The 27,774-nt window shown below is 40.1% G+C and overlaps 1 protein-coding gene across 1 annotated transcript in view; it reads right to left on the bottom strand.

Annotated features, from left to right (window-relative positions):
* Positions 1-27,774, bottom strand: part of LOC138059341 (3'-5' exoribonuclease HELZ2-like) — a 67,178-nt gene that overhangs the window by 7,954 nt on the left and 31,450 nt on the right. Inside the window, 12 exon segments of the mRNA XM_068904924.1 lie at positions 631-885; positions 4,806-5,177; positions 10,517-10,797; positions 11,689-11,859; positions 16,363-16,506; positions 16,903-17,009; positions 17,220-21,570; positions 21,756-21,831; positions 23,182-23,601; positions 24,486-25,079; positions 25,568-26,006; positions 27,022-27,629. Of these exon segments, the coding sequence (XP_068761025.1) occupies positions 631-885; positions 4,806-5,177; positions 10,517-10,797; positions 11,689-11,859; positions 16,363-16,506; positions 16,903-17,009; positions 17,220-21,570; positions 21,756-21,831; positions 23,182-23,601; positions 24,486-25,079; positions 25,568-26,006; positions 27,022-27,629 (7,818 nt within the window).

A 27,774-nucleotide genomic window follows, 5' to 3' on the forward strand; every position in this document is an offset into this window, starting at 1 on the left:
TAAATTATACCAGCCGTGAAAATTGTACCTCTTGACCAACCACGGCACAATGTCTCCGTTGACGTCACATATGCAAAAAACAAGCCGTTGAAACCGGCAATGCGGACATGAATCTAAAAGAACCAGCCGCCCGTTTCTCAAAAGTCGCGAAACGTTTCGGATGCCACTCTCTCTTAAAACAAAAAGCTTTTAACTTTGCTTGTTTTCTTGAGAACATGTTGAAGGAACAGCTTTTTAAAGGCCCATTTCAACCCTGAATGCATTGCACGCCACGCATGAATTTCGTGTATCACGAAATTACAGAAATTGGCGTGACAAAAATAATTTACAGCCAATCGGAATACGCCATTCAACAAAAGTGCCATTTTGAAAACAACAAACGATCGTGTTGCATCAAGGGTGGAAATGGGCCTTTAAAACGAGCGGGTTACACTTTTACAAATGGCTTTTCGGTACTTTCGAGAAACAGGCCCCGGGTGTGAGAAAAAAATCACTTAAAGTGGGACAACCAATAGTTCGCGCCTGAGCACGAGCTCTGTCATCAGCTAATCACCGAAAATTGATTTGCTCGCCACTAGACGCCAGTGGAAATTGCATGTTCATGACCAAATGGCCTTCTCGTTTACATACCACTTTCTCCTTCTCCTTTTTGTTGCTCTTCGAGCGCTCACTGCCTTCGTCTGTCGTTACAACCAGCTCTTCTTCTTCGCCCACAACATTACAAAACGCAAGGGGCACATACTCTTTTGCAGTGTGATTTGGCCAGAAATTAATGACCTTTTTGCTGACGTCGTGTCTGTTCATTTCACGGGCTCTGACAGACACTGCTGTTCTCAATTTGCCTTCATAAAACTGCCTCGAGGGAAATTCACAAATGTCCTCGTGCTAAAAGAAATAAAAATGATAGAATTGTTTTTCCATTCTCGAATTCTAAAACAGTTTACTACGTTTTGCAAATAATAGCCCAAACATTGCGTCTTAATTTGGAGAAGACGTGAGTTTACAGGTGAAATGATGTCATTTTATGGTATATACTGCTCTCCGCTGAGGCCCAAAGGTGACTTCACTTTTGAACCCGAGGAATAGAAGACCTTTAATGCACTCAAATTAAGTAACATTTTGGAAACTGCTGTGCTATATAGGAAAGTAATGGTTCAAAATAGGGTTCCATTCATTTTTTGAATCATCAACCCTTCACTGATTCTCCGCTTGTGAAAGGAAAGCAAAGAATGCGCCTGCTGAAAGAATGCGAATTAAGGATCCTCAAATGGATGAAAAATTACACTGATTAGGACCATTAGTTAAAAGCTCATCAATCCGTGGTGATTAATTCACGGCGTCACCAATGTAACTGACCCCCAAGAACAATCTCCCTTATGGACCACGTGTGACCTGTAAATTGTTTTTATTTTAAAGTTGAAAAGGCTTTTAATTTTTCTTGTCTGCCAAAGGGCCAGGAAAAGGGATTTAAACGTGACACGTGAAGTTGTTCAACTTGGAAGTGAAAGTTTTGTCAAGCGTATCATTTCTATCGCAGTAAGGGGCCGCGATGACAGTCTTCTTACGCTCCTGTTCACTGTGTGAGAAATAAAACGCTCGGCATTGGAAAGTTTCCCCTAGTTAGTTTAAATGTCGTTGTCAAAATCAGAAGAGGTGAATTTAGCTTGTTCCCTTTTAATATCGATCTAACTTTTAAGCGTATACGGCTAGAAATCTCGGACATCAGTTAGAGGCGCAAAAAATCATGAAAGCTGCCTTTTTGCAATCCCACTGGTCGAAAGAAATTATGACATTCACACAATTTGCAATGCACCGTGACAACATAGCAAAGGTTCGGGGTACTCGTTATGAGAGTTCGATCGGCTTTCCCGGTGATTGAAGCTATAGGTTTGTGGCAGATTTTTGTTGAAAATAGAAGCCAAGGAGACGCACTGTAGATAATAATCGTTTGACGTACAAAAGAAGAATACAAAGCCGGGAACCGTAAAGCAGCGAAATTTCCTGAAATTGAAATTATCAATACAAGAGGCTACGGGTAGCCTACACTTTGTTCGAACGATTTCTAGCCGATTTTCCTTTAAGTTCACTGCATTTCAGTGGGGTTTTTTATGCTACAATATCTTGGTAAATATCCAGTTTCAATTATGTAATCCGCAGTCCACAGTCCACAATCCAATGATAGGGTTGAGTGTGATCGTGAACATTTGTTTACATTAATTTTTTTTTTTAACGGCATTGATTCCCATCAACACCAGAAAACAAATGCTTTGCAAGCCGGTACGATGAGATTAAAAAAATAACAATACTTTTTCTTAACAATACCGGGAGAATTATAAAATTCCAATATCTGTTACAGAGTCATACGATAACCGGATATGGCATTGCGTGCAACGAAAACACAAAAACTCTTTCGCGGTCACGCACACAAATCTTTAATACATATTTCCCCGGTTACGTAGTGCTTTAGTGGTCATCGCGATTGCCTCTGAAAATTCCGATGTCTGTTACAGAGTCATGCGATAACCGGATATTGCATTGCGTGCAAACAAAACTCTTTTCCGGTCACGCACACAAATCTTTAATACATACTTCAGTCACGTAGTCCTACGTGGTTTAGTGGCCATCGCGATTGCCTCTGAAGGAAGAGATACCGAGTTCGAATCCCACTTGAACTGCCCTCTACGAGTCAGAGAGATCTTACGCATGCGCAGCCAGAGAGCGACCCGATTACTAATAATACTAAAGTATAAACGGAGTCGAATCCTATACTTTGTTCTTAGAAGAAAGTAATAATGGACTGGAAACTAGAAACCAAGGCTACTAAGCTATAAGAAAACAACAAGGCTGGTCGAAGTTGAGAAGTTAGAAAAACCTTAAAAGTGGTACTACGACCAAAAAAAAACTTTGTTTTTCCTTTGGATTTCAAAACTATGTTAACTAAACACTAACTCACCCAAGTTTTAAGTTCTGATTTTAAAAAGACACCTGTTTATTTTAGCTGGAATTTTCCTATTTATTGGTCCGCCATTACTAACTTTAAAATCTTGAGAGAGCTGGGTCGAGGAGAAAATGACGTCAAACACTTACTAATTTAAGAATGCAATGCGTGTGTACGCGGCCTAATTAATATGCAGCACGGGAGTTTCGGGCTTTCAGATTTTTCAACCCGTGTTTTGCATATATAATAAATTGCGTTTACACGATGAAATTTTAAGCTAGTGAGTAAATGACGTCATTTTCTCTAGATCCAACCCTCTGAGGTCGAATCGGCCAGTTTTGAACGTGAGTAATGGCGGACCATGAAATCCAAAACTTACACTCAAAATAAACTGCCTTTGGATAAAACTCAAAGCTCAACATTTTGCCAGTTAGGTGTTAAGCGAACACGCTTTCGAAATCTGAAGAAAAAAAGGAAATGATTTTTTGATCATAGTACCACTTTAAATAACAATGACCACAACCAGGTTTCCTGAGCCCGCGAGACTTAGCACCCCCAGCAAACCATTGTTTTAACAAAAACCGCTGGTCAGCAACATGGTTCTGGTCATTGCTGTTTAAGGTCTTTCGAGAAGTTAGCCTGTGTCGCTGGTGTACTGTTGGCGCGAGAGGCAAATTAACGAGGGGCGAAGCCGCGCGGAGAGTGGGGAGGGGCTTAGGGTTAGGGTTAACAATACTGCCAGCTGCGCAAGCTATAGAGAAGTATGACTTCGGTGGCTGATTTGGTGGGGAATTTTCCAGCAATATCATGTTTCGTTGGCCAGAAAACATCGTGATTGCTATAAAGTCCCGAAAAATGTGATTTACAGAGCTTGAGGTGGGAAGGTATAGGTATCCTTTTTAGAGGAGGTTTAAGCTAGGTTGAGTGCATAATTCAACCTAGGTAAAATGCGGGTCACGAATTTAACCTAGGTTAAAACGGATTCACCCTGAGAACAGATTTCACCTGCAACATATAAACTTAAATTGTGTACCGTAATTTTTCAACCATGGAATCTACACTTTCAGACTTACGCATCTCAACACATCTTCTTAATCTTTGGTATCATCTTATCGGTTTCTGTATTCATGTACTTATTAATTCAGTCATAGTAAGGGAACAAAGAACTGTACTATACACTTACCAGTACTCGAACTCGAACCTACCAGATCTGTAGTACTGTGTTTTCACCACTACACCACAACGAAGAACATGCTCAACACAGTTCTTTTCATTTATTTACCTTTTTATGATTGGTCAACTAATATCTATGTATGACAACCAAAACTAATCCTAACCTGACCCTAATTTTTCCCTAGGCTTAATTTAGGCTCCAAAGAGTTTCTCCAAACCATCTGAGTGCGTATTCAACCTTGGTAAAATAAGGATCACCAATTTAACTTAGGTTAAAACGGATTCAACCTGAAAACGGATTTTACCGGCAACATACGGACTCTCACGGTGGAGGAAAAGTGTTTAGCTAGAGCTATTACGCGCTGTTTTCGTTCCACCGCCATATTGTTGCTTTTACAGTATCATTTCCTTGATTACACTTGAAAACCGAAACGATGACAACTTCGGAAAACCGATCTTCCATGGATATTATGGTTTTCATTTTCAGCTAATGCATTTTTAGTGAACAATTTGTATTGTGCATTGGATTAAGGAGGTAACCGGGAGTTCAAATCCGTTTTCATACTGACTAAAGCCTCAGTATAGTTTCAATGTTGTGTGACACGATTTTTTTTCTCTACGCATGCGTTTCCGCGATTTCTGGCCATGAGATATCTCTTTTTCCGTTTACAAGAGCCACCTTTTTGTACATTACCATTCTGTACTGTTCCTGAAGCATCATGGCCATGTCTGAGTATCGCTCAAACAAGGAAACGTTCAATCCCGACGACCTGGCAACTTTGTTCTTCACAATGGGTTGCAGCTGCTTGTGATCTCCGATAAGAACTACTTGTTTGGCTTTTGACCAGGCTATAGGGATCAGAGTTTCCGGTTCCATGCACATGCCGGCCTCGTCAACAATGCACTGAATCGTGTTGTTGCATGCTCCTTCAACTATTTCTCTCTTTCTCGTAATTTCGGCCAGGATTCTATGACTTCCAGCAGCAGAGCAGGTACAAAGGATTACCTGGTAATATTGCCTCTTTTGGACGCTTCTAATAACCCACCTTTCAGCCTCATGTATCAGCTGCAATAAGAATGCACGATAGGTGTTTTAGTCATTTATCTCATTTTGTACACTCTTAACCAATTCTCTCCCGAGAATGAGTCTCCGAGATTTTACCCTGTCTAACACCAGACGATTTTACTCGTCAATGGGGACCGCTTTGTGGGTGAATGTTAATGTTGTTAATGTTCATCTTGGTGAACTACAATAACAACAAGACGCCTACAAGGGCGTATCCGTGGAATGCGCAAACAGTTAACACAAATTGTCCAGTTACAGTCAACTTCAAGTACAGGTAGACTTCGGAAAATGGCGAGAGATTACCAGAAAGATAAATGTGTAATATAACTTAAAGTTGTTTGTTGTAAAAACTCATTATTAATGTTACTAAATTTGGGAATGCAAACAACGAAGCCCTATTAGCAGGTTATCAGGATACGGGATATTTTATTTATTTGTTTTTTGGAAGGAGACTTTATTCAAATCCTACAGTTTTACTTGCTTCCTTAACTCCGTTACAAGATCAGCCTTAAATCATCCGAAAACAACTTATCATCCTTGGCTAGTTGTCCAGAAACCGAGTTTTAAAACGAGTTTTATTCTCTACTCCCAAATGCTGTTCAAGGCTGATATTGGGTAAAACTTTACATTAGAAGTCAATCTTGAAAAACAAAAATAAGCAAAGGAAACTGTGACCAAAAAGTTGAAAACATGAAACAAAAGTTTACGCTAAATCCTGGATTAAGGTAATCGGCTTTCGAACAACCGGGCCCTGTAATCGGCGTCCTGTTCCGTAATCCTGGTTTAGTTCCTTGCAAACTGTTTAAATTTGCCGTGGCGAAGACAAGAAGACAACATCTGTACTTTATTTCTCTCAATGCTCAAAAATTCCGTAATTCCATAATCTTGATTTCAGTAACTTGGTACCAAACGCTCCACAATAACTTGAAATCTCGTTGAGAAAAATTGTTAAATCCAGTAGTCCAGTCCGGATTGAGATCGCCAAAACTCTGTCTATCATCGATTCAAAGCTCAACAAAAGCTACAAGTAGTAAATAGTTCTCAGGAATTACAAAAGTTCGTCATGATTCTACACTCGAGCTGGACAAAAAACTGTCAAAAAACGAAACCAAAAAACCCTAGTGATCACTTCTCGAGAGAACAGACAAACAGCCGAAACTGTTCTGTGCCTGCCTCCTAAGGCACTCAAAAAGGACCGAACGTTGTACAATGTTACTTGACCGTAGCCCTTGGCCGAGAAACTAATCTTAGCCAAAAGCTTTCAAAAGGGCGAAGAATGGCGTTTACTTTATTGCGATAGCACTCTTTGTTGCCAAGTTATTCAAGATTTTGATTTATGCAAATTAGAGGACTTGTGACGTCACATAGTGGACAAAATTATGTAAAATCACAATATGGAATATCTTTGCAAATACGAAGTCGGCAGGGTTGAGATTTTGCAGGGTTGATGTGCTACCAAACTTACACATTGTGATAGTGATTATGATGTCACCATAGCAACATACTTGTTACCAGACCTCTACCTTCCCTAAATGAAAAATGCCTTCTTTATTGCTCCAGAGTCTAACAGACTTCCTTGTGCTTGAGCTGTGTAATGTCCATATTCGTTTACACCCACTGAATGAACATCAAGAGCAAATAACCCTTGTTAAGGCGGGAAACTCTGATATTACCCTTTGGATGGAGAGGGACTGGAGCCCATTGCGTTGTCATGGAAACGTCATAGTGGGCCATATCATGGAACTTTGTAATGAGTATAAGAACTGTAAAAGATTTCACTTCTGTACAGAAAAAGTCTTCAGAGATATTCAATTTTTTTTGTGATTTTACATCATTTTGTGTCCAGTATGTGACGTCACACGTCGTCTAATTTTCATAAATCAAAATCTTGAATAACTTGGCAACGAAAAGAGCTATCACAATAAAATAAACGCCATTCTTCATCATTTTGAAGGCTCTTTTGAACAAGCTAATAAAAAAATTGTGTCATCTGCACTTTAAGCGTGTACTCTGAGCTTCTGACAGCTTTCCAAGACTAATGTTACTAACGTTAACCCTTTCCAGCGGGGTTAGTATCTGGATGGGAGACGTCAAAATATGCGACTTTTGCTGTCCGGAACATACGATCAAAAATTCTATTTTAACGCTCAAAAATGCGAACGAAGCAAGGTGCAGATTTTGCTAGCCTGCTTTATGCAAAACAAATATTGACGCAAAAGTAAATAAATATTAATATGTAGTTTTTAAGGAGAGCAGAAGAAACTTTTAGGAAGTGTCGATCGAGAATAAAACAATTTGCCATCAGCGCAAAACATTTCGGGAGATTTTTGTTACGTTCCATCAGAGTTCAATTTTTCTATCGTACTTTTGGTCGTACAAGTAAAATCGAAAGTGACATCGATTTTAGCGGCCGCCCAACTCACGATACAAAGGATGCATCTGTGACAAAATGACGGCAAGACACCTGGTTTTTGTTAGTTTGCGGTTTTTTTTCTTTCAAGTGTTAACAAAGTTCGACAAGACTTATGTGCGAATTTAACACTAAGATCACAATCGTTGATGCTAGTCCAGGTGTCAGCTGAAGTTAAGCTCCTCCGAATGAGGTTAGTACTTGGATGGGGGACAGCTGCAAAGTCCCCATGGTGGCGATAGCTAATTCGTGTTTTTTAACTTGATTTCATTTTTTATCTTGTTTGGCCGTTGAAAGCTATTTTCTTATTTTCTTTCTACGTCAAAACGGCCAACAAACTGGTTCCCAAGAAATATTGGAGTATTCCTTCTATGCAAAATACTTCTAATGAAGTATTTCGTTCTATGCAAAATAATGTTCACAGTGGAACACACAAGTACGAAGCAAGATCTAGAAATAACGTAGAAAATTCTCCTCACCTTTAAAGCTTGCCTTTCTCAAAGAAAAAGCATCTGTCCACTTTATCGAATAGTTTATAATACTGAAACAATCATGGCGGGCGGAAAGATGCTACATCAAATCTTTGCTTTCATCAAGTTAACAGAAGTGTGTTACGGTGGCCGAGTGGTCTAACGCGCTCGCCTCGAGTTCGCCTCAGGGCAGGGTAGTTGGGATAAAGTAGAGGAAATATAGGTAAATTCACCCGATCGGAGGTAATTCAATATCCGTGGGGAATGCACATTTGCGACTACCAACAAAAAAAAGACACCAGACCAATTTTAAGACGTGGTATGCCTTCGGCATTCCACGTGATAATTTGGTTTTATCAACGGAGTTGATAATGTAAATTGACCACCGTACAGAGATTCTAAAAGCTGACCAAGGGCTTGCGCTCGAAACGTCAGCTTTTAGAATTTTTGTACAGTGGTCAATTTACATTATTAACTCCGTTGATAAAACCAAACTTCCGTATACTACTTCCCCACCGACGCAGCACCACAGTTTTTTTTTAGAAACTACCCCCTTCATACAATAACAATACACTATTTATCGTTTTCTTATAGTGTGGTCACTTCTGATGTAGATCCCGACGTTTCGACTGCATACTGCCAGTTTCCTTCAGGCGATAAGGTCGACAGGCTTCCCGTAACTTAATTACGCAATATGATCTGCTCTAATTGGTTGGTTCCCAACAGCTGTGGCCAGCGCCAATTTGATACACTGCAGGTCTCAAGCCAATGCCAGGGCATTTTTCAGACAGTGCATATGGCAAGCTATCAATCTTATCAAGAATTCAAAGCATGGTTGCCCTTATATTTGAATAGACCTCTTTACAGTTGTGTGCTTAGTTACCTGGCCTTTAAATGAAAGTGAGGCTGGTGTTGACCCTGTTAGGATACAGACCTCCCTCCTTTTCTTATGTTAATGATGTTGTTGTCATGCTAATTAGTAAGAACTTACATGAGAAAGGCAGTGAGGTTTCTATCAAAACAAGGTCATCTCTCGCCTCACTTTCATTCATAGGCCAGGTAACTAAGCACACAACTGTAAAATGGACTATTCAACTACGCTAAATTAACAAAAAGGCCATCCATACTTTAGTATTATACGGTGCATTTTCATGATTTCATTTCGAAAATATTATATTCTTGGAAAACTCCCAAAACCACACACAGCTTCCACGCAAAGCCACAGTAAATGTTATACATAAAAGACAAAAAGGAAAGAATAAGAAAAAAAAAATAGAAATCAGTGCCATAAATTTTATACTGTTGGTAGACTAAGAGGCAATGGACAGCTTCACCGCGAGGCCTGAATTAAGGCCAATCAGTGCCATGGATAGATAAAAATATCATACGTGAGGATCTGAAAGTACTCACGAACTCATGGTAAAATCTTTCACGGCGTTTTGATGTTTTTGGAAAAATAAAAGCCGAAAGAAAACCGAAATAAAAATACAAATTCAAACAAAAAATTGAAAATGTCATACTGTTGACAAACAACTTACATCGTACATCTTCATACAAAACGATAAGCAACCTAGATAAAGTCGACAGCCGACCACTGCGTTACATATAACAGAAGCACGCAGCCAGTCCAGCTTATTGCCGGAAGAAGACCAGCAGTCAATAAGCGGTCGAAACAACGCGGTCTACAAGTGACTAAATCGTAAGACAAGCGTCCATACGTCTTGTTATTAAGATTTAAAAAATAGGTGCGATATTTTGCCATTCAGCTGTGCACCCAAAGGTAACATAAATGTGGTGGAAATTCAGTGCGCGATGATAAACGTTAATATAATTGCGACATGTTCATATATATGGGTTATTGACCAAGCGTGAGGTCAAGATGGCTGGATATTGGCCAAGTTCTTTTTTTGCGTGTTTATGGACCGAGAAGAAAAAAGAATCAAAAACAGGAACGAGGCCAATATCCAGCCATCTTGACTGAACAAGCTTGGTCAATAAAGGATTTATTATATGGGATAACACACCACAAAATGGTCTTTGATCTTGCGGGACCACGCGAGAAATCCCGAGAGGGCACTCTAGCTCCATCTTGCCCGCTCGGGTAGCCAATCACAGCGCGGCATTTGTTTCGTATCACCCGCTCACGGAGCTAGTCATATAATAGGTGACACTATTCATTTTAATGACGGAAAAAAAATATAGGGTAAGGGCCTGGTCACACTAGCGGATTTTTTTAACGCAAAGCTTGGAGGAGTGCAACCGACCGACTCTTGTGTACACATATTTTTAATATTTTATCAAGCAAGGGACTGCTCATTGCAGGCGCCTAACCCTCGTTCGCGCACACCTCGTTGGACCTTTTTTTTAAAAACTAGTGACTTAAGCTATTAAGTATCTTTCTCTTTGTTTACTTTGTTAACCTGTGAGCAGTTCGCAAATAAAAAATAAACTGTTCAAACCTCAAGATACTTGGCTACGTCTTTGTCTGCTATTTTCTCCTTCGCTTTCTTCAACCTTTTAAAGTTGTCCTCGAATTCCTTCAATTTGCCAGCATAAACGGGTGACTTTGTTTTATCTCTAATCACGAAATGCAAGGCAACCTCCTTCAAGTTTTTAGACACACCATAAGGTGAGGTCTTTCGAGTCGGTTTCACTTGATTTGGGATCGGGAATTTTTCCTCCTCAATAACGTTTCCATATATTCGAAGGATCTTTAAGCTGGGTATCTTCATTAGATATTCTACAAAAAAACAATCAGGTAACTCTTACTAGCCGGTACTGTCAAGTTAAAGTCAAGTTAAATAATTCATGAGCCTAACAGCCTATCAAAGCATCAATAAAACATCACGTGTTTGAGCTTTATATATCCTGATAAAACACTCCTCGTTAGTATTCTTTACATAAAGAATACTAATAAGGCATAGCTTGTTTTTCTTATATGCTAATATTCACCTCTCACAATTTGACCCATTGTTTTTAGTCCAGAGGGACACGCTCTTTGTGAAATGTTTTTGAAGCCGTTCAAAAAACTCGCAGCACGTGTTTTATCGGGTCTAAAAACACTCGGCTACGCCTCGTGTTTTTAAACCCGTTAAAACACTGCTGCTCGTTTTTTAAACATTACATATCAACCCCTTTAAAAAGGACTGAAAACACGTATACCTTTCCTCACGCTCTGTCTTACGCATCTCAACACATTTCATATCATCTACTGGGTTTCTGTATTCATAAATTTATCCATGTAGTCTTAACATTACAAAATAATGAGCAATCAAAGAACTAACTAATTTCACTGATCATGATCATGATGTAGGTACATTAACAAAAATTGAGCAAACAAGAGGGCAGAGAATATGTATAAATTTATTAGACTTTGAACATCTGGTACCAGTGGCCGTTTGACTATAAAGGATATTTTGTAAATTCGTTATGCAGAATTTTTTGGGAAAGAGCATGCTAAATAAACCGAAACTATTATTGAAGTCGATGATATATCTGTTTCCTAGCGATCTGCCCTACTTGGATAACTAATGTATAATCTATTTTAATAACATGTGGAAGTATTCTTTTTCATTTTAAAATGCTGGGAATAACCGTTCACATAAAAAAATCCACTCTTAGAATTTCAAACCTGCAACAACGTCCACAGACTTGTTGGATGGACCGCAATAGATCACTTGTGGAGGAGCCTTGTCTGGAATTATTTCCTTCGGAGTGTCTAGCATGTTCTTGAGGAATTCTGTTTGATTTATTCGGGCAAACCAATAAGCGATGTGAACTCCTGTTATAGTCTTTCCAGTCCCTTAAATGGAAATGAACCAATTGAAAGGGATCATAGTTTCTAAAGAATGTGGTGAATTGGGAACATGTCTTCTAGTAAGTATACAACTGTACATGTCAAGAATCAACAAAAAAAAACTAAAAATACAAGTACAGAAAATGTTACTGAAATGACCAAATGTGGACGCACGAAGGGCTGAGTTAAAATGCAAATGATCAACAAGTCAAGATCTTTCAAGATTTAGTCTGACTCGTGTTCAGATTAGGATCCAGGAAACGTTTTTTTGAGGGCTGTTAAATTCTAGCTTTTGGAATTCGAATTCCGCGGCCCTGTCCCGGAATCTCGCCAATGGTAGAAATCCAGAATCCACTAAAGAAGCTGGGTGATACAAGATCTGGAATACAGAATGATCAAGAGGGTAGTATCAACCATCCAGAGGTACGACTATCAGACGTCCGCAGTACTACTCAAAACCGATAAAACGTTGGTCAGTCTCTTGAAGAGACAGAACGGACTAAATGAGATGAAAATAGCTGCCACCTAATAAGGAGAAATTTTTTCCCTGGGTACGACTTTGCAGAAAAGTAGATCTTAGTATGGGCCATTGGAATTTGAAATGAAAATAGTGGGTAACCATGCATTTTTCGGAGATAATTGTTTTTTTTTGTTTTTTTTTTGTTTTGTTTTTTTGTTTTTTTTTTTGAAAAAGTGGACACTTTTTGTTTAAACAAAGAAACGCAAGTTTTTTTACAGTTTTTATCGGCACAAACGTTTACTTGAAGCAAAACAACAGGAACGTGAAAGACCTTTAAAATAGATAGCAATTGCACCCGGATGATTCTATAACTGTGTTTTAGTCAGCCATTTTCGAGCCTGACAGCCCTCCTCTGTAATTACTAAAACGCGCCCTTTATCAATTTTCACGGCCACAAAAATAAATCCCGACTTCAATGGGGCTGAAACCCCATTTCATATAATAACTAGGCGCTCCATGAGCGTACACTGGGTTGCCTGTGGCACGTGTTACTCAAAAACAGAAGGGACTGAGTTGGGTGGTATTGCACTGCAGCGTTCCAGTCACTTTCAAGTCGGGTGTCATTAAGACCATTTAAGGAGTCACCCAGATGTCGTGCCAGCAGAGACCCTTTGGCTCACACGTTCATAAGACGAAACAGATCTTTTTCTGAGGTTAAAAACCCGGCTACCGGCCTATCTATTAATCATTTGTCAGAAAGAAAAAATTCCTGTCATCTTTAGAAAAAATAGGCACGCATTGCGTACGTGTGGTAGTGCAGTAACACAGCGCTTTATTCTATATTGTCAATTGAGCTGCGTTTTGTCTTCCAGGAGATTCGAGTTGTCTTTGCGTAATATGTAGCTCTAATAGTACACGATATTGTTTTGGTATTATGTATCATTGTAGTGCCATGGTAAAAGTCTTAGTTAAATGGCCCCCTGAGAAGACGTGTGGTTACTAGCAAAGTACTAAACAAAAAGATTGAAGAAAATAAAAGGGAATCGAGAAACAATGGCTTCTAGGCTGACATGTTGATCATTTTCAAGTTCCCTCACAACTTCTTTTCAGCACAAGTTTAAGCGTGCATTCTGAGCGTCTGAAAGCTTTGTAATACCATTTAAGTTCATCTTTAAGGGTCCAGCGGGGTTAGTATCTGGATGAGTGACCTAAAAGTACACCACTTTGAAACAGAAGCATAAAAACGAAAATTAAAAATGCTCAAAAATGCGAACTAAGCAAGGTACAGATTTTGTTAGCTTGCTTTATGCAAAACAAACATTCATGCAAAAGTAAATAAATATTGATACACAGATTTTAGGAAGAGCAGAAGGAAGTTTTTAAGACGCTCAATCGCGATTAAAATTTGCGACATTAAAACAACATTAATTTTGAATCGCGAATATAAAAAGTTACCATTGGCGAAAAACAATTTGGGAGATTTTTGCTACGTTCAATTTTGTAATTATACTTTTGGTTGCACAAGTAAATCGCAAAATCGAAAGTGACACCGAACTCAGCGGGCGCCGAGATAAAGTTACCACAGTGTGTTTACTCGCGAAACAGTGAAGCACCGTGCCAAATGATGGCAAGATACCGGGTTTTTGTTTTTGTTAGATTCTTATTATTTATCACCAGGTAATTCCATCGTTTTGGAAAAAGCAGCAACTTTATTATTCATCAGCGGCACAATTTTTTGCTGATTTTGGGGATCATTTTGTAGAAACTCAAGCACGCTTCCAACAGACTTGTTTAATTTCGTGACCTATGCACGCGCTTCTTACAGTGCAATATCACAAAAATCCTCCCGTAGCACATTTCAACCCACGTATGCAAATTTGTTAGGCTTGAAAATTGCACAACATGATAAATTCATGGCTGGAAATCTCACCAAAACCTTTTCCTGCGTAAAATTTATTGAAAAAAAAAACATATTTGCTATTAGAGGCAAAAACCTCCCTATTTCAATTGCGTGCGTGCAAACAAAACACAGAATCCGTGCCACAAAGCATATCCAATTAAATAAATTTCTGACAGTTCAGGAAGAACCCCTTTTCTGAAGAACCTTTTCCTTTTTAGACAACAAGCTTTCTTTTAAATAATTCTTCACTGTCACATTTGTTTTTTCTTTCTTACCTGAAGACTGTGCAGAGTTGAGTACAAAATACTGTAAATTGCCAGACAACTGACTGCGACTTGAGTAAACACAGATGCATTCAAGATGCTCGATTCCTTCAATGTTTGTTAATTTGATTTCAATGTTGTACATAACATCAGAGTTAGCCATATAAAGTTAGAAATAAACCTCACTTTGTGGTATCCGACGGCGAAAGAAGCAATTGTTGTCGAGGACCATTACTTACCAATTGACTTTCCATTATTGAGGTCCATAAGGGTATATTTTGTTCCACTAAAACGCCATTCGCGTTACAACGACTTCCGACGCCATTGCAGATTAAGTTAAATATTCTACTGTGTCCACCGGATAAAATCTATGCATCTGTAGTACCCTCTCAAACTTACCAAAAATACGCGCAGAAGACTCTGCACCGTCACAAAGACACTACTTAGCAGAGGAGGGACAGGAAAGACTTTTCATGACACGGAAAAGAAAAAGAAAAAGACGGAAAAAATGAAACGCAGATAGTGGTCACCACGCGATCTTAAAAGTTAAATTGGTTATTTCAGCGTCGTGCGGATTGATTTTTATAATTTTGTCATTCCCCTCCCTGGTGAATAAGAACATTTGCACCTGTTTCCGTGGTGCACTATGGGATGTTCACAATGGCGACAAGTACACAAAGAGGAAATTTTTGCAATTTTTGAGTGGATATTTCATTGATTCTTTGGGAAGATTGGTTCTTTTTTCGGAAAATGGTTCTCAAGTGACCATAGTAACCTAGCAAGGATATAGGAAAGGAGAAATCTACGTGATTTTTGTTGTACACTGTACGCTACTGAAATGGAATGCAACTCGTACGCGCTAAAGTTATCACCTAGCTATTTGCATATTTGCCAATCGTTTCTTGTGGGGAGCTTACTTGCCTTTGGAGGCCTGTTGAAGCTCATTAAAATGCGTTGACTAATTTTCGTTTAGTGTTTACGTCTGTTATTTGACTCCCGTCGATCCTTTTTTGATCTTGGTGGCAGCCGATTGTACAAAAAACAAAACAAATACTTGCCTCATGCTTTGTGGTAATTTTTTGAACAACAATAATTATTGCACCGTCTGAAAGTATTGATCCCAGACCCTGTGTGGTTGTCTTTGAAGAATTTACTGCATTTGGTTTTTCTTAATTTCGATGACAAATAGTCCTGTTCATTGTAGTGGACTGACAGATGGCTCCATTTAACGTTATAATTCTTCTGCACCGTCCACTTTCTCTCTCCGATCGATCTTTTTTTTTCTTCTAGCTTTTCCAATATGTCGTTGTGACAACTGGTCCATTACGATTTCTTTTCTTTGGTCTTTTGCTACAAGAGACGAGTGTTTGGCGCTGCAACCGAATAAATCTTCCGAGACATTTCAATAAAAAAATTGATAAAAATTGAAAAATATAAAATCAGCGCCTGACAAAATGCGCAATAACAATAGGTGGCACCGTCCTAAGGTGGTCTGTTTTTATTTAGGTCAGAAGGAAGCAGTCCAGTTGAAAGCCCCACGGCGTTTTCTCCAGTCGAGAAGGGACATTTGTTGATTGTAATTCAGGCACAGGCATAGCAACTGCTCCTGGCATGTGTAAGCGTGGAATCAATTCATATTAATCAAGACTAGAAACCCATAAGGGTTGAAACGTGTAACGGCCCCTTGTGTGCTGGGGAACAAGCTTCTGAATATTCAATTTGCTAAGTACCATATTTGGAACAACAAGAGCGAGGGGTTTCCAAATATGGTACTTAGCACTGAAACATTCAACCAATCAGTTCGCAATGAATATTCGGAAGCTGTGAACGCGCCTTACACGTTTCAACCCTTATGGGTTTCTCTCAAGACTTAATTCTTCCATTACCTGGCGGTCCCTGAATAAGAGTAAATCTTCGCCGTAAAGATGCTTTCACAGCCGTCACTTGAGAATCGTTTAGTTCATTGAGGCCACATCCTTCTTCGTGATCAGCAATCGAGAGATCTTCACTGGGTAAAGCAATTTGTCGATCTAGGGGATTCAAATCAGCTTATAACAACTTGATGAAGTACCTTTGGAGCGCTCGCCTTCAATTAATGTGGCCCAAGTTAACTCAATTCCTGGATTAGGCATCATATAAGAGATTCGTTAATTTGGCTCTCTACTCGATCTGCCTCGAGAGATTTTTCTCCGGCTTCGCCCGTTTTCCTCTCTCGTTCAAAAAAAAAAAAAAACAATCAGATGGGCCCTTGTTCTCGGCCCTGTACAAGACCTAAAGTGTAACACGGAGCAGAAATCCTAAGTATACTTAAACGGGGTGGGGGGCGGGGGGGGGGGGGTAAACTGCTTTAAATCAACACCTTAAATAATTTTGAAGAATCAAGATGAACAAAAAATAGTGTGAAAATAAAATGAATAAGTTCTCACCAGAAAGACGTGATACCCTTCCCAAACAGATCAAATAAGAGAGAGACTCGTGCTGTTCCTCTCGTCCTTGTTTGTTAGATAGTTTCTTCAAAGTTGAAATCATTCGCCTGTCGGAAAAGATAAAGTAGATAATTATGGTTTTCACGTTAGCTAGTAAAATATTATTTTTAACAAAGAGGAGGTTACTCAGAATTCGATACGCAATAATGTTAAGAATTTATTTTCTACAGTAAGTGTACTTTACGGCACCCCAGCAAATCGAATTATATACAACCATAATTTCATGTTTGTTTATAACATGTTTACAACCTCATTACCTGGAAGGAATAGTCTGCTTTATTATCTCCACTGTAGAAGTGCGTGTCTTGCTTTCACCGTGATCAAATTCCTTTGGTACTTCCATTGAGCTCTGAAAAACCTTTAACGTGTACTTTTGCGGAGTAGCCTCGGTGAGGACACAGTGACCAACCCAGTAGCTATGCATTCCCATGCTTTGTACATCGTCTTCCTCGTGGCTTCCTCTCTCGTTTTCTTTATGCCTGGAAGATATTTCCCATCCATGTCTGGCCGCGACTTCCTTTCCGGTTTCGCTCTTGATATAATTTCCATTAGTCTGACGTGAAGTTAGAAGACTACTCGAGGAAGGCATTGGGCAGTGAACTTTTACACAAGCGTAATCCCCTCGAGAGATCTCGATCTGTCTGGTTTTGAGAAATTTTTCGTTGAGAAAAAAGTCTCCCGATAACGACCCATCAACAGTTTCATTCATTTTCCATTCAACTTCAAGGTCTTTTAAGATAATGGTATCGTCGTTCCTTACCCCCACGGTTGCAGCTTCCATGTGAAGCACCGGCCACCAAAGGCTGACATAGAGACCGATAGATTTATAGGTTTTTTGCGTCGCCTTTTCAGATGCTGTCATTGCAAAGCATGCATCAGGGCGTTTTCTATGCTCAACGCATATTTCAATTCCGGGTGCAAGGTTAAAGAGCTGGATTTCAGGCGACACAAGCCCTGACGAGTTATTTGCGGAAAGGTGTACAGTGACAGTGTCAGCAGTTTTCAGGCCAATGGACGTCTCGACAAAGTGTACCGTTGTATCATCTTCCTGATTTGCGACCAAATGACCCCTTTCTTTGCTATTCTCTTCTCGCCGGTATTTTCCTCTTTCCTGAAAATCATTCTCATCGAGGGAGAAATCACTGTAATCGTCACCTTCAAAGACATCTTTGCCATCATCACTGTCTTCATCATTGCTCACAGATTCGTTGTGCTCGAGGAGAGCAACCAAATTGCTTCCTCTTGCTTGATACAAAGGGTCATTTAACCTTTCTTCTCTCTCTCGTCTCAACCTTGCTATTTCTTCCCTTTGTCCCACTATTGCGTTATTGACGACCTGTAAGGGATTGGTCAGCCCTCTGTTATCTTTAACCGCATCTAGGACGGCTAGCCATTGCGCGCTTTGAAGGAAATACCCAGTTCTGAAGTCTTCTGCGTTTTCAGATAAAACAACCTGGATTTTATTTCTGTCTTCAAAGAGATGTCTCTTGAGGTCTCTGCTTTGCACTGCTCGTTTGAGATTTTCTGGGGAAGCATCATAAATTCTTAACTTCCACTTCAGCTCCAGGCATCCAGATGTTTCATTTAGCGTCGGCTGGTCAATTGGACCCAAATGGCTGATCCAAATTATTCTTTGTTTCTCAGTGAGATACTGATTTGCATCAGAAAGAATTTGCAACCGAATGAAATCATGATCTTTTCCGATCACTTCCACGACGGCGGCGAACTCACAACTTCCTTTGACGAGTCTTCCAGCAACTTCAACTCGGGCGCAATCTTTTTCGTACTTGCTTGATTGTTCGGAAAGAAATGAACACTGTCGATAAACATCAGCAAGATCGATATCACCAGTGACCCTTTCTCGCCCATCGGTCTCCAGCAATAGTCGGTGAACGACAATATCAAAGTACCGACGAATTGGAGAGGTGAAGCGAGTGTATTCCCTAACCTTCAAAGACCAGTGCAGTCTGTCATCCCTCGACACTTCTGCAGCTATAACATCTTCTGCTCTTCTTTGCCGAGAATTTAGAGAAGAATGGGCAACGGCCAGTTGAGGATACAGTTTATCATTGCAGATCAGAAGTTTAAGCTCTCTCTGATCCTGATTACGCCATGCTCTATCAAGTAGATGCCATGTGGAGGTCGGCACAGCAAATAGTTCCTCAATTTCACCATCCTCAGCCTCATTCAAATGCTCTCGAAGTGCAAGAGACAGCTTTGCACTTTTCTGAAATTCATTTCGCCATTCATTCAGCCTTTGCGTCTTCGGAGGGCGTTGGATTCGTAATGGTAAGAGGTTAGGAACTTTCTCCGCGAGGTACTTCCCAACGGCAGTATTGGTCAGGATCATCATTTCTTCCACCAGTTCATGCGCCTCAATGTCTTCCTTTCGGTCTGCGTGGTCAAAGTGAAAGTACGATGCGTCGGAAAGACGACGTTTCCTCCTTGCCTGGGCAACCAAATTAAGATTTCGGATGCTTTCTACGACTGTCGGTGTCAGCTCCCCATCTTCTGGATCGCAACGAACAGGCCTTCTAAGTATCACCATCTGAGCCTGCTCGTAAGTCAAACGACACCGTGACTTCACAATAGATCGACGGAAAGCAAGTTCCTCATCTTGAATACAACCATGTTTGTCTAGTTTCAAATACACTGACACGGCGCATCTCTCTTTATTCGGCAACAGACTGCAAATGTCATGGCTAAGAGCGGAAGGAAGCATGAGCATGGCTTCACGGTCACCATGGGGACTACCTCCATAATATGAAGTACCCCTTTTACGGGCTTCATCGTCGATTTTAGTACCCTCTCTAACGTAGTAGGACACGTCAGCAATGTGAACTCCGACTTTAAAATAACCGTCTGCTAATTCTTCAATTGTCAAGGCGTCATCTAGAGCTCTACTCCGGGGAGGATCGATGGTGAATGCGTTTTCTACCAAACAGCGACTTTCTCTTTCATTGTCAGGAATCCTTTTCCACCTGTGAATATGTCGGTCTACCTCTCCGATAACCACCTCTGGAAATTCGTTCTTCAGGTTATATTCCATATGAAGAACTTTGTAAGCGTCTGAAGAAAGATCGTCACATTTTCGGATTGCCTTAGTCACAATGCCAAGGGGTCGAGGAAATTCACGTCTCCACTGAAGATATTGAACGACAAAGAAGTATTTGCCACTCAGAGCGTCTCTCCGAGAGAGCGTTCTCACACGCACCGTTTTGTCGTCAGATCCTTCTGGAATCTTCTTGTAAATTGGAACTCCGTCACAGCTTTCATCGGTCAGGTTAGCTATTGGTCTCATTGACTTGTCGACTGGATACAAAACTCGCGGGTCGTCCCTGGATAATTTGCACACGAACTGTCGCTCACGAAGTTTAGTCCGATGACGAAGAATACCTCGAATCTTTCCTCTCGGGCGCTCCGGTGAACCTCCCTCGCCAGAATAATTATTTGTAGGCTCCTTCGATAGTTCAACGACAACCTCGTCACGGTCAAAGGTCTGCCTTGTATGTCCTTCTATTACAATATCTTCACTCTCAGCATCTGGTAACTCGCCATACAAGGTTTGTGCTCGATCAGACCCAACTCTCAAAGTACATTTGCGATAGAGTTCAGGTTTATCTTTTAACAACCGAAGAAGATACTCGGAATCAAGGCATTCTTGATCTTTTACCTTAATAGGACGAGTGAGGCGCTCAGAACGTTCACTACGTTTATACATGAAGTCCAGGAAGAGTCGGGTTTTTCCTTTCTCTGTCTTCATTTTTATGTCTCCGTGGACTATTTTGTTTCTTGAATCGCTTTTGTCCAACCTTTGGGTGTTCCCATTCTGTTTGAGAGGTGTGACACCTGCACATACTTCATCTGGTTCTTGTTTCAAGTCCCGTCCTCCTCCCATTGCATTTTCTTCCGATTTTTCTTCATTCATTAGCTTCTTCTTCGATTTCGTCTCCTCGCATTTTTCTCTTAACGCCTCCACGATAGAATCCCAGTGTTTTGGAGGAACTGTTTCATCCACTACGCCATATTCTGCAAAATCGTCTGCATTACCCACCTCGTCACTCTCGGACATTTCGTCGCCTGCATCGCCGGAATCATATGCAGCATTAGATTCTTCGAGATCATTTTCATTTGAATTATTTATTTCTACAAAAGAAGAAGAGCTCAAGAGTTGCTCGTTAGTTTTATCATCTGCCAGTGGAGCCGACGTTGAACTGGAGCAGAATGAACCGTTAGCCGAGGCGGGTGGTTGGCTGTTGCCTTCGGTTATAACAGGTATGAACTCGGCAGCATTGACGTTGAGCCCACTTGGGAAAATGCATTCTTCCAGCTCGGTATGTTCGATACCAAACAGCGTTCCTAACTCGGTACACCTTCTGATAAACTCTTCCCACAGTCCTTGGCAATCGCCTATAGTCCTCAGAGAAAATGGATCTCCAACAACAGCGACGAGTGATTGTGCCCTTGTCAGAGCTGTGTTGAGCAGCTTGGGATCGGACAAAAAATAAAGGTAAGGGCTGTCGGTCTCGGAAGCTGCTGACTCTTGAAACTCCTTGCAAGTGTGGTACGAGCGAACCGTGCTGACGAAAAGGGCTCTGAACTGCTTCCCTAGTAAAGAGATAACACAAACACTTCACATAGGATGAAAAATTGACGTGAAGCAATTTAACCGCATGGCCTTAGACATAGTAAGCTCCATAAAGAGAGTTACAGGAAGACCAACGGTATAAAACTCTAATTCCTCGAATTTAAAGTTTCAGCTTTAAGCTAAAAATACAGACGAATTTACACACCTTGAACGTTTTCAATGGTTTCTACATCGACAACTCCAAGACCGACTTTTCTGAGACCATCGCGAATTGTTTTAACCTGTAAAAATGGAAAAAAAAACGTTTAAAGGCTTTAATAATAACAATAATAATAATAATAATAATAATAATAATAATAATTTTTATTACTTCTATTGCTCAGGTTAACAAATAGTTTGATCAAATGCGCATTACAATATGAATAAAGAGGATTAGAAAGAAATAATAAAAATAATATTATAACAATCATAAATAAGACTAGTGAATACTAAATAAAATCCAAATATAAGGACTAATATGACACCTGCATTAAAATACAATTGTAATAAAATACGAACAGAAAACGTATTTACGAAAAATAATCCTTAACACGGACAAATCTACAGTTTGAAATGTTAGTGGCAAATACTTAACCATAACCAAGAAACTGCTACCATATGGGTAAGAGGTAATTACTGCCTAATTCTCAAGTAAGGTCTTTGTCCTTTGGTAAAAGATATTTTACGTATTTTCCCTTTTGCCTTGGTGCCTTAAATTTATTTTTTATTATTTGGTAAATTGGAGCTCACAGCCAAATTTCATCGTCAAGTTCTTAGAATACACCCAGCCCAAAGTAATAATAATAATAATAATAATAATGCTATGATTATGGTTGCAGTACTACTTGCATCATTATAAACTTGACTGGATAATAATGATGTTGATAATGTGAGGTTGACAAAGATAATAGACAATTTAAGCAGGACTTAAAGTGCCCCTGTGACCAAACAATCAATTCATATTTTTCTTTGGATTTCAAAACTATGTTAACAAAACACTAAGTGACCCACGTTTTAAGCCTTGATTTCAAAAAGACACCTCTTTATTTTAACTGTAATTTTCCTATTGAATGGTTCGCCATTACTATCATTATGTTCTTGAGAGAGCTGGATCGAGGAGAAAATGACGTCAAAGGCTCACTAGTTTAAGAATGCAATACGTGTGTACGCCGTAGAATTAACATGCAGCACGAGGGTTTTGGGCTTTCAGACTTTTAAACTCACGCTTTGCATATGTAATAAGCTGCGTTCACACGCTGAAATTTTAAGCTAGTGAGCCTCTGACGTCACTTTTCCCTGGATCCAACTGTCTGAGGTCCAATCGGTCAGTTTTGAACGTGAGTAATGGCGGACCGTGAAATCCAAAACTTACACTCAAAGTAAACGGCCTTTGGATAAAAATCAAAGCTCAAAATTTTGCCAGTCAGGTGTTAAGCAAACACACTTTCAAAATCTGAAGGAAAAAAGGAAGTGGTTTTTTTTATCACAGGGGCACTTTAAGAAACTAATAACGTTAATAACCTTGAAAACGCAATCTTTATAGAGAAGACAACTAGAAAAATGTCCGTCATCTTTATTCACATAGGACCAACCTGATAACGGTAAGACGAAACCACTGCAACTTGCTTCAGATCTTTCGTTCCCCATTCTTTAGGCCAGGAATCAGAAAGCTCCTTCACTCGCTTTACAACCTCATTTACTTCTGCCAAATTGCGATAAGAGGCGTGGTTCTCTTCGATCTCCTCTTTGCCCAGAGCAGCATAGAAGACGAGAGGCCCAAGCTGCGGATGAAGCGGTTGGCTGCTACCAGAAGAAAGTCCTCCGTCGTAGAACATGTCCGATGAAAACTGGAGTAAGTCTTCATTTGAGCGGTAGTTTTCTGTCAGAAAGATGACATTGGCATCTGGTTGTGAACCACTCCGGCGACTTTCGTAGTCATAAAATAGCCTTTCTTGCAAGGAGACATGTAAGCCCCATTTCTTAGCTTGAGGAGAGAATACATCAGGGCTCATCTAAAAGGTAAATATGGCCCGATGTTTATTGCAGAAGACATTCTATTTTATGTAAGTTGGAAATCAGGACTGGAATACTCTGAGGAGTTGAAATCTTGTCTTTTTGATTAGAAGCCTAACTCTCAGACTCATTAAATATTCGGGAGGTATTTGTTTCTTATCTTTAAGGAATTCAGACCTGCTCCGTGAACGGAATTGGTTTTGATACAGATTCAGTGAGTAACTTCCCTCAATTTTGGCAATTTGACCAGATAGATAACTCAAGTATAAATCATAAATAACTCAACCATAAAATCAAGAAACAGAGGGTCAGTAGTTATCGATTGATAATTTGACTTCAGGTGGGCTAAGGCACATATACACATGCGTTTGTATCAAGTGACAAAGAACAACAGGACATGTTACTGCGACCACAGTTGTCCTCCAAAGGCGGAAACTTTGGGAGAAACCACGGCTTAAGGATGTAGACTTCTCGTTGGCTTGGACCTGTGTCACGGACGTTAACTTCATTTTGTGTGTTTTTTATAAATTAGTCCTCCCCTCACGCTATGCAACTTAATTAACGTTAACCCAGGATTTTTTTTTAACATTACAAATCAAAACTTCGTGACAAAAAATGTGTCGACCACAAATAATTTAAATTATAAAAAATGGAGATAAACTTGGAAAAACTGTTAGGCTGAATACTTTTCACAAACCTAGATTGCAATTCATTTTAATCTTCTTCACAAGTTTGCTCATTCCTACCTCTTTTTGTATTTGCTGTTTTATTCAAACCTTCACTCAGTATTTTAATTATTTATTTTTTCGTTTCCCTTGATACAGCCCCTTTAATCTCTAAAGAGTAACTGCCCTTTCATACGAAAGAATGAATATGTATATACCTGCATATGATCTCCCGTGAAAACTACTTTGGTCTTGTTTCCAGCCAGGGTGAGGGGCGTTAAGGTCTCCGTCTCTAAAGCCTGTGCTGCTTCGTCGATCAAAATATGGGAGAAGAATCCGTGCCGCAAATTCATGTCAAAAAGTGCGCGGGACATGCCAAGGGTTGAGATTACTACCCGATGACCGATCACATCATCACGATTTGGTAGTCTGAACACCTGGTTCGAAGTTCCTTTGTCGGCGATCAGACAATACTCCTTCACCGTCTCAGAAACGGTAGAAAGTTTACGCAAAGGTGTGTAAATCCTCAGAGGCTTGCAAGCGCGTATACTGCCAGGATTTTTCAGATAGGTGTCCAGCAGAAGCACATGTAGATCCGCAGCGCTGTTTGAATGCGTGCAGATGAGTACACGGTTGTCTTGGTTTACGACAATACGACGAATGGCTTGATTCAGAGTGTACGTTTTTCCTGTGCCAAATGGACCAAATACCACAAGGGGAGGTGCTTCGTTAGCGGGAGCTGCTATTTTGCGAATAATCTCTTTCTGATCGTCATTCAACTTTTCATCAAGAATCCATGTGAGGGGGTAAATCTAAAGGGAGAGATGGTATTTGTCAGCTTCTGTAATTTCATGAACTACCATTCATTCATATAACTAAACGTACCAATCTCGATCGATTTGGATCGTAAAATTTCGGCTGGATCGCTCAGTTCGAATGTGAGTGGTTGCACAGCACTAAGCTATGTTACCACTCGTGGAGGGTGGTCCCTAGTATAGATTGGTTACATAGCTTAGTGCTGTGTAACCACTAAGATTCCAGTTATATTTTTTGTGCATTATGTTATCATAACGTGGAATGAACATTTTCGCTTCCTTACATCGATTGCTGAATGCCTATTGAACAAATTTCACCACTATTTATGCATAAAAAGCTACCGGTAGCGATTTGGAACTAAAGGAAATAACCAAAAGCTATTTCCGAAAACGTTAGACGTCAGGGAAAGGTAGAGTCTGGTCATATGAACCAAACGTTAAACGATGAAAGGGGTTCTCAGCTATGACAAGAATTTTGAGATTACCTCCTGTTGCGAAGACGAGTTGCCCAACTCGGGGAAAAGGATTCGAAAATGCTCTGGTCCTAGTCTGTCGATGTTATCATGCATCTCACAAAAAGCAAGCCGGTTAATATGGAACTGAATGTCCACTGTTACACATGAATTATGTGACAAATCGAGCTCTTTGCAGCATCGTTGAGATAGTTTTAATATCACTCGACTGTCCTCCACGGAGTCCACTAGTGCTTCATATATGACGGAGTCTCCTTCAATTTTGGCTAAAAGAACTGTGCCCAGACTTCTGAAAAGATTTCTCAGCAAAAGTCGTCCATCGGCGTCATCGGGTGTTATCGGGCGTGCAACATGAAAAGAGCCATAAAGCCAGCCTTCTTGGGCGCACAGTACTTCTTCCTTCTTCACAACAAGTTTAGCAGCTTGTAAAGGGACCTGATGAACGTTGAAACTACAAAAGAGGTAAAAGGAAAGAACAAGGTTAACGTTTGATCCTAAAGATGGAATGATATAGAAATGAATCATATATTGAACATTTACCGCGGATATGAAATCAAGTGAAGCTATGATCCTAGCGTTTATGAGCGCTATTTTGGCAATTGCGTAGGAAGCCTGAAAAATTCAGGATTTCAACGGGGTTTGAATCTGTGACCTCACAATCCGGGGCGACACTCTAACCAACTGAGCTATGAAGCCACTGACGTTGGGAGTTGGTCATTTGTGGGTTCCAATGTTGCCGTGATGAATGAATCAACGATGAAATGATATATGAAATGAATCATATATTGAACTTCGGATGTGAAATCAGGTGAAGCTATGATCGTCGCAGTTATGAACGCAATTTTGGAACCCAAAAATGACCAGCTCCTAATGTCAGAGGCTTCATAGCTCAATTGGTTAGAGCGTCGCACCGGTATCGCGAGGTCACGGGTTTAAACCCCGTTGAAGTCCTGAATTTTTCAAGCGTCCCTACGCAATTGCCAAAATTGCATTCATAACTGCGAGGATCATAGCTTCACTTGGTTTGATCCTAAGTTCTGAAATGGAACCAGTCTGCCAACTTCAACCTTGGGAGCGAATAACGAAGCGGATGTTGTCGACTTTTCACTGAAAATAGGTAGTATCTAATTGACGTTAGTGAATTATTCTAGGAGTATAATTTAGGTAAAGTCGGGTCCATGGGATTTTGTAGCAAATGAAGTATTTAAAATTGGTTCTCTTAATCAGTGAGCGGTTTGAAAATGGGTTTTCTTTCTAGATAGAGTAAGAAGTAAGAAAAAAAAGGTGTTTTGTGACTTTTGGCTAAAGAAAAACATGCTTTACTTAAAGCAGTTGCCGAAACCAATAAGAGAATATTGGTTACTCCACTGCAATATAATTCATTTTCATTTCGTTTCATCAGCAGGAGTCGCCGCCTTCTAGTTAAATCACACCACACCAATATGAGAGAGTAAGTTGACGCTTACCGGGCTATTTGCTTCCGAATGTAGAATTCTTCTATAAATAACAGCTGGTGCATAACATTCTTGTAATTTTCTGGCCTTAAGCCTTGTCCTTTATCAAAAAGAGGACAAGGCACCATTTCGTCTTCTCTTGGCAACTTGTACATGTCAAGCAAATAGTCATTGTTAAATGGTAGTGGCTGTTTGGGCTCAAATTTCACGATTTTTCGAGATCCATCATCCCAAAGAGTCCAATCCAAAGTCAACTTAGCCTTCTCTTCGCCATACTCTTGCCAAAATTCTTGACTTCCAACCTCGACGTTCATTTTTACACCAAGGTGTGCAGAGTCTCCCCCAAAATCCAGGACCAAAACTTGCGCGAAGTTTCCAAAGACCAGAGTAGAGAAGGTAACATTTATCTCCAATTCATAACTTCCTTCCAACGAGGGTAAATGAGGTTTCAAGGTATAGTGAAGATCATTTTTCAGAACATAGCTTTCAGGAAGTTTGACCTCCACCGGCTCGCCAGTACTGGATGGCATACTGCACTTGAATTTGGCACTTGAAAGAGTGTAGCATTTGTGGTGGTGTGGGAGAAGGACGACATCTTGTACATGGCCAGTCGCACGTGACTAGAATGAGAATTGATATTTGCAATTTATACGATCTCTAAAATCAAAGAAAGCATGAAACCTCATCGGCTTCTTCTTGGGAGGATCATAACTTTAAAATATACAATACAATACAGTACTTAGGCTATGGACAGTACAAACGTCT

The sequence above is a fragment of the Montipora capricornis genome, chromosome 8 (assembly GCF_036669925.1).
Source record: "Montipora capricornis isolate CH-2021 chromosome 8, ASM3666992v2, whole genome shotgun sequence".
In the NCBI taxonomy this organism is placed as follows: Eukaryota; Metazoa; Cnidaria; class Anthozoa; order Scleractinia; family Acroporidae; genus Montipora; species Montipora capricornis.